The 12399-nt window shown below is 39.1% G+C and overlaps 2 protein-coding genes across 3 annotated transcripts; both read left to right on the top strand.

Annotated features, from left to right (window-relative positions):
- The first annotated feature begins 1229 nt into the window (after window positions 1–1229).
- si:ch211-153b23.7 (probable serine/threonine-protein kinase drkD) lies at window positions 1230–8065 on the top strand. Its single transcript, XM_035668775.1, has 7 exons — window positions 1230–1478; window positions 4448–4598; window positions 4996–5139; window positions 5331–5459; window positions 5557–5772; window positions 6030–6155; window positions 6826–8065. The coding sequence occupies exons 1-7, from the start codon at window positions 1342–1344 to the stop codon at window positions 7051–7053; spliced, it is 1131 nt and encodes a 376-aa protein (XP_035524668.1). The 5' UTR covers window positions 1230–1341; the 3' UTR covers window positions 7054–8065.
- A 1316-nt stretch (window positions 8066–9381) lies between these two features.
- zgc:174917 (uncharacterized protein LOC565650 homolog) lies at window positions 9382–11746 on the top strand (the record flags this gene model as incomplete). Of its 2 annotated transcripts, none has more annotated exon segments than XM_035669453.1 (7): window positions 9382–9439; window positions 10104–10271; window positions 10440–10692; window positions 10777–10868; window positions 11006–11145; window positions 11235–11339; window positions 11455–11746. In XM_035669453.1, coding segments are annotated over 6 exon segments (807 nt in total). In that variant the 5' UTR covers window positions 9382–9439; window positions 10104–10141.
- Between the last annotated feature and the right edge of the window lie 653 nt (window positions 11747–12399).

Here is a 12399-nt window from a genome sequence, read left to right as displayed (position 1 = left end):
TGCCAACTATTTTGCCCATCCCACATGGGAGTATAAGGCAGCACTATATATCAAATATAAAAAATATAACAAGATTTCTTCCAGTAACATATATATAAAACCAAAACATTAATTATAACATCATGTGCACTTATACTTCAATATATGTTTCATTACAAAATTTACAAAATTAGATGAAAAAAAATGGCTAAAAATGTCCCAGGACTTCTTCATGTAACTGGCTAATTAAATCGCTTCATACGTAAATAACCAACTAAGCTTTTGTGTTTTAAAAATCTACTTCTGTTTTTATCTTACTAAACAGAATATTGCCTGCAGGTTCCCAGTGAAAACATAATGTAGCATAGTGATGCTGACAGGTTTTACTGATAAAGGTGCAGGAGATTTGCTTCTATTTACCTTTGAACAATCAACATTAACTATGAGAGATCTTCCTCAGCTGTAGAGAGGGACATCTGAGCCACTGAACTGCAGCTCTTCTTTTTGCGATGCAGTACCTATTTCACAGGCAAATTGTTAACCACAAGTGGTCTTGAATCTCTTGGAGTCAGTCAGTGAAGGAGAATGTGTAACAAACGAGGTCGGCAAATTAATTTTCTTAGTGTTAATAAAAGACAGCTTAGCCTGACTAAGAGGAACATAATTAACAAAAATCCTTTAATTTACTTGATTGTCCCTTGGATGAACATGTGATTTCCTAATTAACCTGCTGCAGCCCACTTCCCTCAATCCCAGTAATGAGCAGACTGGTGAATGCAATCAGCCTGACCCTATCATTATTTGCCATGAATAAATGTATGCATTACAATTATTATCAATTACATGTCCTGCAATATATAATCATGCAGAAATTATGCACATCTATTCAGCTCCCCCACTTTCCAGACTTGCTCATTTAAAAACATAAGACAACAGCTCGGCTAACAGATAACGGTCTCCCAACATACAGACATGAGCATGAACACACACTCTTCCTGCACTGAGTGGAGTTTCCCAGATTCTCCAGATGACGTCAAAACCAAATAACATGTCATCTGAGTAAACATTCTGAGTACTGTACAATCAGACAATTCATTTAAACAATTCACCAAAGTGGGGCCGGCCCTCTTCAACATAAAGCTGAAACTGTTGTCAGTGTTACTTCCTATTCTCATAACTTTGCATCATGTGGTTCTAAGCCTCGGCTACTTCCTCTTTTGCTACGTATCAATACTGACGACACTATTTACTTTCCACCACATGCCTAGAACAGACTTCATGAAGAGAAACGTCGCCTTGTCTGTGTAGCAGCATTTTAATTTTCTTTTAGACTTTATGAAGATTTGAAGATTTTGATCAGCCATGGATGGAGATATACTGTCCTTGTCGTCTTTCTCGTCATTATCATCAGCAGCAGGAACACAGAAAGATACTTCGTCAAAGAGCGACAGCAGCCTCCCTCAGAACCAACAGGAACACAAATCATCTGAAGAATTATGGTATGTATGTTCCACATTTCTACATACAAGTGGACACAAAAACAGGAACACTTTATAGTGTAATTTATAGAAATTTTAATATGAAGGTACAGCTACATCCTGAAATAATACCATGAAGTTAAATCAACACTTCTCTGAGTGACTGTCAACAAATGTTAAACATTATACAGTAAGAAATAAGGTAGTATTTATTGTAGGCATGTTAGGGTATTATATTGTACAATGATTCCTGAACTTCAGGCTTCCTTATGTATACAGTTTGAGACTAATCGAGCCTATGTGATGGACTGGTTTCATTTTCATATTGTCTGATCATCTATTAATCTATGCAAATCCTAGAAACTCTTTGCAATCTACAGAATAGATTTTAAAAAATCACAATTTCAGAGATGTTCAAATAATTTCTGTTCAATGAGAGGGGGAATAAAAAGTGAGTGCGGAGTTTCCCATGAGGTCATAAAGATGTGGGCTATAGTTCATGATTTCACAAGACTGATACTCCATCATGTTGTAAAACATGCGAATATCAGTCTATAATGTCAAGCCATAAACCTGAAATATCTTTTGTATACTATGGTCACTCTTTTTTTATTTAAGTTTAGTCTTAGTCATGGCACTTAATGTAGGAACACTTGGTAAAGAGTCCGACCACACTACCTACAGAAATGATTAGTCTGTCTTAAAATAACCACATTGAAAGTCCACACTTCTCCTCTGTAAGGGGATCCGACTGCAGCCACCGACCGGTTGCACACAGACAGATCAAGAGTGATATTTGTCAGGGTTGCCACCAGCAAGAAGGGAAGATATTATCTCCCTCTTTATCATATGCCATGACAGTGAATTACCATATTGCTGTGGGAAGCAGTGGCATTTTGGTGTCCTTCCAAGACGGCATAGGATTGAAAACTTTGTGAAACTGGGTCACACAGTGTGTCTCGGCTGTCAGAGAGCCTGAAAGAGAAAAGGCTCTGGATCAGGGAGACATGGAGCACAGTGTGGTCCCAACAGGACGGCTGAATACACAGAGCTGACTTGCCAAGACAGAGTATTGGACATGGGTATGTTAGCATTTTGTGCTCATACTGGCCACTAAAATTAGGCTCAATATAATTTGTTTCCGCTTCTGCCTTCATCCTACACTTCTGCAGAACTGTTGGTTCTGTGTGGATGATTCACTAATTAGTGGTTATAAACAGCCTTCACGAAAGCTCCTTGCTGCCTTGTGGAACCCAAAGGAATGACAGATGGTAGAGTGTAGATTTAAACAAATATTTTGACTTTGGGTAAACTTTCATGTAACCCTTCTGATAATCTGATGAGGCCATGTGAGTTTCACACAAACTGCAATGTATCTTTTGAGAATAGCAATGTGTTTAGTAGAGAACATAACATTGCTGTAGGCTAAGATCTTTTTCTAAAGTAGCACCTTTTCAGGAAATTAAGGGAAATTCCCTTGTTTTGAGCTTCTTAACCACATACTAGTGTTTTTATTGTTATTTAGGGGCCAGGGGCTTTAATACGTTTTATTTTGGGAACTCCCTTTCAGTTAGATAAGACGATTGATACCATTCCCATGTCTATACATAAAAAGTATAGACAGTAGCAGCCAGTTAGCTTACTTTAGCTTTTCATAAAGACTGTAAACAAGGAAGCCATCCTCGCTGTGGGCAAATGTAGTAAAATCTGTCTACCAGAACCTCTGAAGCTTACTTATTGAAACTTTTTATCTTGTTCGTGAAAACTTTGTTTTCTGGGACTTCACAGGGTGTTGTCACTGTATGTCTGTGAGGCAGGCACCAAAAACTCCAGAAAATCACTGCTCCCAGCCAAGAAGTAGTCACACACATAACCCCCTGTAAAACCACAACTTATTGGGGGATTTTTGTTTGAGTCAATTTAGCTGTTTCCCCATTTTACTGTCTTCAAACTAAGCTCAGCTCAGCTAACCCACTTCTGATTGAAGCTTTACATTGAATGGACAGACTCAAGTGTCTCATTTAACTCTTTAATTTAAAAAAAAGAAGCAAATAAGTTTGCTTCCCAAAATGTTTAACTATTCCTTTCAGCTTGAGAGGACAAATAATTTATCATCTCACATTGTCCTTGTAAGGAATATTTAAACTCCTTAGATGTCTTTTGGCATTAAAATAGACCTGCATCTGACTGTAGTACTGCCTTGACCTGACAATACAACTTTCTAAAATTGTGCAACACTGGTTTTCACATAGCAGGACACTGTGTGTAAGTGGATGAAAGCATGTGTTTGCGGGGGAGTTTAGCCTTAAGGGGGATGAGAGGTGATTGCAGATTGTGATTCCTTATAGTACTTCGCTTTCTGAGGTTACAGTGGTTCTACAGTATGTTTGTGTAAAAAAGCCCTGGGGGGTACATGCAGAGTTGTGTGTTTTTCCCTGAGCAGATTCCTCATGGGCTTCAGTTCTCCACTGCTTCCCCATCAGCTATTCCTTTTAGACAAGACCTCACAACAGAGCTGGTAGAAAGAAAGCTAGTTTGACTAATTAATCTTTGCAAATATTTTTATTCAAGCGGTTCAATAGAAATAAGCCTTTTCCATCACCCACATTGTTTCCTGAGGCTATCGATATGCAAACACATCTGATAGTAAACAGAGATTATGATTGGCCAGGACTGTAGATGCAGAGAAATGCACCACTCTGTGTGTATGTGTGTGTGTGTATCTAAGTGTCTTGAGTGCATAATGTGACTGTGCATGCATGTGTGCGCGTGGGTGTGCATAATAGCTTCGATTCGATTCTCTGTAAGTGCACTCTATGCGAGTGGGTGTTCAAAAGTACTCTGACGCTCTTTTGTGCGCGCATTTGTGTTTGCTTATTAATGGAAATCCTCTGCTAATGTTCTTCATCATGACTTTATTTATGGCACATATTCCCTGTCTATGTGTGCATGTCCAAACTGTATCTGTGTGTTGGTGTGTGTGTACGCAGGACAGAGGATGTGAGTCCCGTGGGTGACAGGTTGCTGTCCACCGAGGAGCAGGTCACTCTGATCACTGAGAGTATGACTGTCACCTCCACTGACCAGGAGAAACTGCTGCTGCTCAACAAGAACACCGAGCTCCGCAGAGTCAACAAAGAGGTAGAACATCACCTTAAGCTGGTGCTTTACTGATGTTGGCAATTACATTTAGTTCTCTCTGAAAACCAGAGGAAGACTGTGGGGGCGTTGTGCGAAAGCTGCTGCTAAGCTGTGAAGAATCATCATTAAAGTTACATTTTTCAACCCTACGTTTTAATTAGATGCTGCTTAATAAAAAAGACGAGGGAAAATTAGTCTCTCAACTGATATAAACTGTGATGTATTTAGAGAGCACACAAGTATAGTGACGAGTCTTACCTCACTGACCTAAATTCACTTCCTGATGCCCACATTGTTGTGAGAATGACAGTCGTAATGATATCATGAACGTTGTTATTGATGGCTGAGGCCATGACAATTAGGTGAAGAAGATGATGATGGTGATGGTTTGTTACAGCTGATGAAGCTGAATGAGGACTGGGACCAGGTGTACCGCAGTGCCACACTGGGTCTACAGCAAAGATTGGAGGCTTTGGAGCTGGAGAACACTGCCATCAAACAGCTCAACAGCCGACTGCTGCTCAAAGTTGAGCACCAACAGGTAAACAACACAGAACAATACTTCGAGCTTGGACATGAAGTTTACTGCGCTGGTAGAGACCCTGAAAAGTGTGAGGAGATACAGTATTTGGGGGGATTCCAAAACTGTGGGCTGTGGTGTAGCAGGTGTAGATGATGATAGATAATGCGGTTTGCATGTGTGAGGTTTAATGGCTATTTCTGGGGTTGCAGAGTGCAAAGGAGTACTATGAGCAGGCGTTGATGCAGGAGCTGAAGAAGAACCAAGAGCTGCAAGAATACGTCAGACTGCTAGAGAACAGGATGCACCATTCAGACAAAGACCGTACATCTGTACAACAGGTACATACTTGATATTATACCTGATCTGTTTGTACTTTTTAATGTCTCTCAGTATTCGCAGTATCATTCATCAGTTTGTATTATGTCTTTACTAAAGGGCAGCTTTAGTGCTGTGGTACGTGGTCCTGTATCATTCCCCACCGGTAATCCTCCTGGAGGTCCCAACCTGTCGACCTCCTTCCCAGCTCCTTCCAGCCCAGAGGCAGGGTGGCAGGGAAAAAGCCAGAGCAGTAGTTCCCCACTGGGAGCACTGGGAGACTCCCGGCAAGAAGTGCAGGACCTAAAAGAGCAGCTGGAGGCATTGAAGTGTCAGGTGGGTTGCTCTCTTCAGCACAGCATCAAAAAATCTTCACATTTCTGATGTGATGAGGGCATAATTGATGTCAATTCACTGTTGCCAGGGAAAGATTTGCTTAAAGCTTAAACTTGAATTAGATGGTGAACTACACCACCAAGTGGTGGCTCTGTGCTGTTCTGAAATGTGTTCAAATCTTAATAAGAAGTATCTGCAGATCACAAGTGTCTTTTTGATATTGGCTTACCACCATACTGATGGTCTTATGTCAGCAGACCCAGATTTATGAAGCAGAATATGAGACGGAGCATAACGACCATAAACACACACAGCAGGAGAACCGGAGGCTAAGGAAGAAAAGGGAGGAGATGCGCCAACAGGTGGCACTACTGCAAGAGCAGGTAGTGTTTTAATTGTCTGTATACATGCACACCAGTGGGTGAACTATGCCATGGCTGTCAGGGGAGCTTACTTTATTTTTATTAATTTTTTTAGTTGCCAGCTGCAATCATGTAGGCCTACTTTATTTATGTCTGACCTATAATAATCAGTTAATGACACACATGCATCAATAATAGCCCAATTTTACACATGATCTATAATGACAAAGATACAGAAAAATAACAAATCGAAATGCATGGCAAAACTAGCATATTGTCAATGTTTTACAGACCCCCCCCAAAAAAATTTCACAAATCATTTTTTCAGGGGAGCTCATGTTTTATTAAAAGGAACCAAGCTCCCCCTGGTGCCCCTGTAGTTCGCTCCCTAAAAAACACAAACACAAACAAATAGAAAAGCACACACTCACACAGACATGCACATGCACATTCACACTTAAACATACATTATTAAACACATTTGTAGTCTAATCTTGACCCAAAGTCAGCAAAAGACTGTTAATAATGCCAAACCAGAGACTTTAATGCCTTGTTAGATTGGTTAAATGTGGAAAGTATAAGTTAAATATGGTTAAATTTAGAGCAGTGCTAATTGTGTTATTTTATTTTATTATTATTATCTTTTTACTCCTTAAATGCCTCACTGATATTTGTTCTGCCATTGCTACAGCTCAAAGTTTATGAGGATGACTTCCGACGGGAGCGGTCTGACAAACAGATGCTGCAGCGACTGTTGTTGAAGAAAACGCCTCCAAATAAGGACCCTGTGCTTATCCACCGCTGCAATAATGTGCAGCAGCCACTAGGAGGAGATAAAAGGACACAAAATGCAGAGAAAAGAAAACAGCACCACCCACTTTGCCCCAAGCACCCAAATAGGGACAAAGAGTCAGACTGAGGGTCGCAGAACAAAAACAAAACATGACCATGCAGACAGTAAACTGAGTTTTAAATGTTTCAATGTCACAGTAAAATGAGACTCTCATAACCGGATTTTTACTGGCAGCATAGCATCATTACAGACACACTCAGTGGATCTACACCACAAGTAAAATTGAGCTCATGCTATTTTAGTACTCTGTCAGACTCACTAACAGCACTTTTATTTGATCAGTGTAGAGAAAAATAGCATGTAGTTAATGTTTATAGAAAAAGCCCAACATGCGAAAACTCATTGCTCTTTTTAGGGTTCTACTTGTTAACCTTCTTAATAATAAAAGGGCACAGTGAAATTTCAGATTATAGTCTACATTACTTTTCTGTATATTACTTTAAAAAAAAACAGTTGCCAAGTTTGGTACAATATATATGTATTTAATATATCTAATATATTATTTCTATCTCTTTCTCTCAAGTAATTTTTTATTCTGATTATTGATTACTATCAGAGCCATTAAAACGAATTATAAAAAGTCTAAATAATAAAATAAGCACCACTTCAACGTCTTTGTGACAGAAGAGGTTACCCACAGCTACTTTCTGATGATTTTTAAATTATTTATTTTTTATGCGGTGCATTACTTTGAAGTTTGTGATATTATTTCTTTTCAAAGTGTCTTGGCTCATTAAAACAACCACACAATAAAAGTCCATGAAATGTGTTTGACATCAGAAAGTCGGACGAGGAAGTTGCATTTGGGTGGGTGGGGGTCCCCCAGCTGTTAAGGAGCAGCCGATTGCCTCTGGAGTGTGCTGCTGAGTTAATGTTTTCTAATGTTTCCTGGTGAACCATATGTGTATTGAAACTACTGACACATGTCATTGCACAACAGGAGGTGGCCACCGGGTGACCAGGGGCTTTCCTCTGTGAATTATTTTCCTTGCACCCTTGGATAATTCCTCTAATAGACTGTAAAAGATTATCAATTTGTCTTTTGTATTTTGTTAAACAGTATATAACAAGTAATCTATTTTCTTTCATTTTGTCATTGATTTATTCGTTGATCTACTGCACACACATATGCACACAGTTTAAAATCAGAATGACATCATTTGTCAGCCACTGGTTGACACATGAGAAGACCAGCAGGCAGCATCACACGTTTCGAGTTACTGTGAAGGAAGTTAAAATGTGGAATTGGCTGTTTCTTGACAACACACAGACAACAATCATTAAACTTACTCATGGTTTTCAGAGAAGGAAGCTGACAAGTTGTTTGCTTGCTAAATATCTTCCTCTTCCTATTAGGACGGGGAAAGGGGTCAGAAAATTGAAGGTTGTGTATTTATTGATTTATTTATTTTGAGGGTAGTCTGTATTTGTTGGGAGAGCGATGCAAATATAATCTCTTTCCATAATTATATTTTCTACATTCATTTGGGGCAGAAATATTGCTGAGTACAAAATGAGTGGCTGCATTTTCACTATTTTTGCCATAAATCTATTATTTTCAGACACTGGGTTGGGGGTATTACAGTTTGCTTAGAGATTCAGCCTTCCTCCCCCACCCCATTTTTTGTGACAGACTTTCTATTAACTTTTTTTTACACAGAATGACACAAAAAAATATGCACGTACTGATATTCTTATATACATATGAATGGAAAATAATTAGAGGAAAAAAGATATCGAAAAAAATTAATAAAAACAAAAATTATGATAACAACTAAACGAAGAAGAATATGGCTAAATGTTGTCCATTAATGAAAAAGGAGACTGTAAGGATTTTACTTTCTGTTATTTATCCTTTACCCAGAACTGTTCACACACAATATGTCTTTGTTCTGTGATCAGTCGGCATTCCTTCACGTTCACAGTTCCTGACAAGGAACAGAAAAAACAAATATGAGGTTGTGATGATGGGAAACGTTATTCTGACAGAATAATGAGTTTCTGCCAGCTAAAAGGGTTTACGTCATATCAGCGTTAAGCAATTTCAAAATAAAAGACAGCGCCAAAAATAGCCTTGCTTTCTAAGTATTAGTATCAGTTTCCTGATGGTTAAGCATACCATTAGTCCATAAAGTACAGATAACACAAGCCTGGTATGTAACACCTGAAAAGAAAAGGTTTCTTGTTACTTTAGTTAAGAAATACCTTTGCAGAGATGCATCACCACACCTAGACTGCGCAACAATACATGATTAAGTCATGGGTTTTCCCTTTAATTTAGTTTCCTTTTAAATGTAAACGTGATTACTATGTTAACATTTTATGATGCTGACAAAGGAACTGGAGTTTTTTGGAAGTCATCTGTGTAGTATATAAATCTCAGCCACAGAAGAGCTTGGCATTATCCAGAGTCCAGACTCACAGAGAGAGGAGAAGACTGAACAGCAGACAGGTATGGAGACAATATACTGCAGTAGTTTTCATTAATATCTTGCAGGTGTGGTTACGTGAAAATGTGCATAAAATTGCAGCAGTTTAAACTAACAGTGTGTATTTAAAGAATTTTGATGTAACGCCACCTGGACTAGATAAACTCTGCCAAAAATACTGCCACATTTCATTGTGTTTATGTATTTATTGTATTTGAGTAAATTATGGATGTTTTTTTCACTGTGGTTTTGTCATTTTTTCCTTAAAAAGTTTTGCAGGTGGACTGTTAATATTTCTCTCAAAAGTTCATGAAGGCTAAAGTTTTCTGTCTTTGACCTGCTATCGTCAGCAGATGTTATATTTTTGCAAAGAGACTCTTAACGTGGACAATAGAACGGTTCACACAGGCACTGAGGTGTAGTTGTTAGGGTTAGGTCTTGTAGGGCAGGTGGAACAAGGTGGTGCTCCCACCTAAATGTGGTTAGATGTTTTCCCCATCAGGCCAAGTGGTCAGGGCCATGCTTCTTTTTATGTCTGAATAAACAACTAAAGTCTAACATGTCTCAGAAACTAGATGGAAAACACAATCTTTCACAGAATATATAAATAATATAAATTCGCTCTCTGTTCCCCCCCTAATCCCCACCCTCACCTCAAACAATCTACCTTATAAATTTTGGAAGCAGAAGGCCTGAAGCATCAGCAGCTAAACCGTCTAGCAGAGATGACTACATCCAACACCAAACTGCAGGAGATCTACAACCAGCAGGGCTTCCTCTCAGCGCTGCCTGTATTGAATGAGACTGAGCTGAGGGAGGCAAAGCATGCCTTTTCTGAGCTGGAGAGGAAATTTGGTAAGTGCCACTAGAAGATGAAGGAGGATGAGGCTTAGTTGTCAAGAATGTGTTTCTGTAATCCTGTTTGCTTTCCATTTTCATTCCACATAAATATGCAATATGATGATTTATGACGTGGCACTTTTTGTCTGAGAATGGGTGTATTATGTGTTTGTATGTTTCCAGGTGAAGAGTACACCCAGTACAGCCTCCACAATGTTCACCTTGAGTATCCATGGGTGAGGAACTTGACCAAACACCCTCAAATCTTAAAAGTGATCAAAGCCATTTTGGGCCCTGACGTCATCCTGCTGGACTCCCGCTTTATCTGTAAATACCCAATACGCAAACCTGACAATCAGGAGGATGAAGAGGGAGAAACCAAACCCGTTGTCGAAGGGAATGGACTTCCGTATGTGGCATGGCATCAGGATATGAGGTAGATTTACATACTGAAAAAATGCTGAAAGGTTTTGTTTTGCTTTGTTTTGGGTTTGTATAATTTGAATTGTTTTGTTTGCAGGTATTGGGGTATTGCTGGTGGCCCTGTTCTGTCTGTGTGGCTCGCTTTAGATGACTCACAGGAAGAAAACGGTGCCCTTCGGGTCATCCCAGGTACGTCAGCTGCTCATTTATGCTTCTCATGCAAGTGTATCCCTTTAGCCACTGTCCTGGTTGGACCTCAGCTGAATAATAAAACACTGTTCTTGACTCCCACCAAAGGCTTAACTTTTTTTCTTTGTGCCCTGTAGGTAGCCACTGCGCTGGCATGTTGCCCCATCGCCAAGCCATCCGCAGTGGAAACATGTTGTCAGTGAATCAGGAGATCCCAGAGGAGCTGGTGCAGGATGATAAAGCTGTGCTTTGCCCTCTGTTAGCCGGGCAGATGTCTGTGAGTTTAGTCATTTTTTGCTAAACATGACAGGGTTTTGAGTGCAACACAGGGTGAATTAATTAGAATTTGGGATTTTGTTGTAACAGATTCATGATGGGCTCCTCGTCCACGCCAGTGACCCCAACACATCCCAGAAAAGGCGCTGTGGGTTAGTGATCCGCTATGTTCCCACCTGTGCATATCCCATACAGGTGAGACAAACATGAATATAGATGTATATGTATATATAGAATATGGATGTATGTATGTACTTCCAGTGTCAGACTTGCTCCATCTATTGATTCTGATTCTTTCTGTTGCTGTTAGGATCCTGATCGTCCCAGGAAATTTCATGCGACAGAGTTGGCTTGTGGAACTGATGAGTTCAATAATTTCTCCAGCAAAACCGCATGAATACTTCCTTGATTCCTCAGCTACTTGTAGCTACTCTTTACAGAAATATTCCATATTTAGACCAAATACCTACTTTATGCTTATGAATAATATAATTTATTGAAAATATGTGCACATTTCTATGCTAAATTTTTTACTTTGCTTCAATTGTGAATTGATGCTTGATTAATCAAATTCTTTACTATTATCATTATTATTATTTGATCAAAAGTGTGTATTATGTGTGAACATTACATTGTGCAATATAAATGTAACTGGACTGTTTTCAAATAAATTGTCACAATAATCAATAATATGACTTTTGTTTACTCAGTTCAACATTTTGGACATGAACACTATGATTTTATGAACATTTTAAATGTCATCCAAAAGTGGTGGTATATTATTTATAATTAGGCTTTGGTAATACAAAATCCAACGCTTCAGTCACTGAGGTACAAGCACCTTTTTTGAAATCTGTGTAAAATAAAGAGTTAATAAAGATGTATTGTTGAGGTCTGAGAGGTTGGGGGTGGGGAGACCAATGATTTTGGAGGCGCCTGCTGTGAAGGAGATGGGCTGCAAACATGTCAACACGGATGTGGACAAAGCACACGTTGATTTCAAAAATAAGCTGGTCACAACCTGTGCATTCAATGACTCATAATAGAGTGACTCCCAAGACTTTAGTTATGGAAACGTATTGCATTCATTCACTTGAAAATGCATTTTTTGCTTTGTTTTTCGGAGTAATTATTTTTCTGAGTTTAGAGAGCATTTGAAACAATAGACGCATTCATTCCTTTATTGAGAGCTCGATTTAACGGAAACAAACATGAGCAGCTTGTTTAGTTCAATCAACTTTTACTTTGATATGGG

The sequence above is a fragment of the Morone saxatilis genome, unplaced genomic scaffold, assembly GCF_004916995.1.
Source record: "Morone saxatilis isolate NCDOM2014 unplaced genomic scaffold, NCSU_SB_2.0 Contig22, whole genome shotgun sequence".
Classification (NCBI taxonomy): Eukaryota; Metazoa; Chordata; class Actinopteri; family Moronidae; genus Morone; species Morone saxatilis.
This window is presented reverse-complemented; position numbering and strand designations above follow the sequence as displayed.

Coding starts and splice junctions, on each gene's coding strand:
- si:ch211-153b23.7 (XM_035668775.1), top strand. CDS start 1,342: ATGGATGGAGATATACTGTCCTTGTCGTCTTTCTCGTCATTATCATCA. Junction 5,460..5,556: donor ACCGTACATCTGTACAACAG/GTACATACTTGA, acceptor TCTTTACTAAAG/GGCAGCTTTAGTGCTGTGGT. Junction 5,773..6,029: donor TGGAGGCATTGAAGTGTCAG/GTGGGTTGCTCT, acceptor TTATGTCAGCAG/ACCCAGATTTATGAAGCAGA.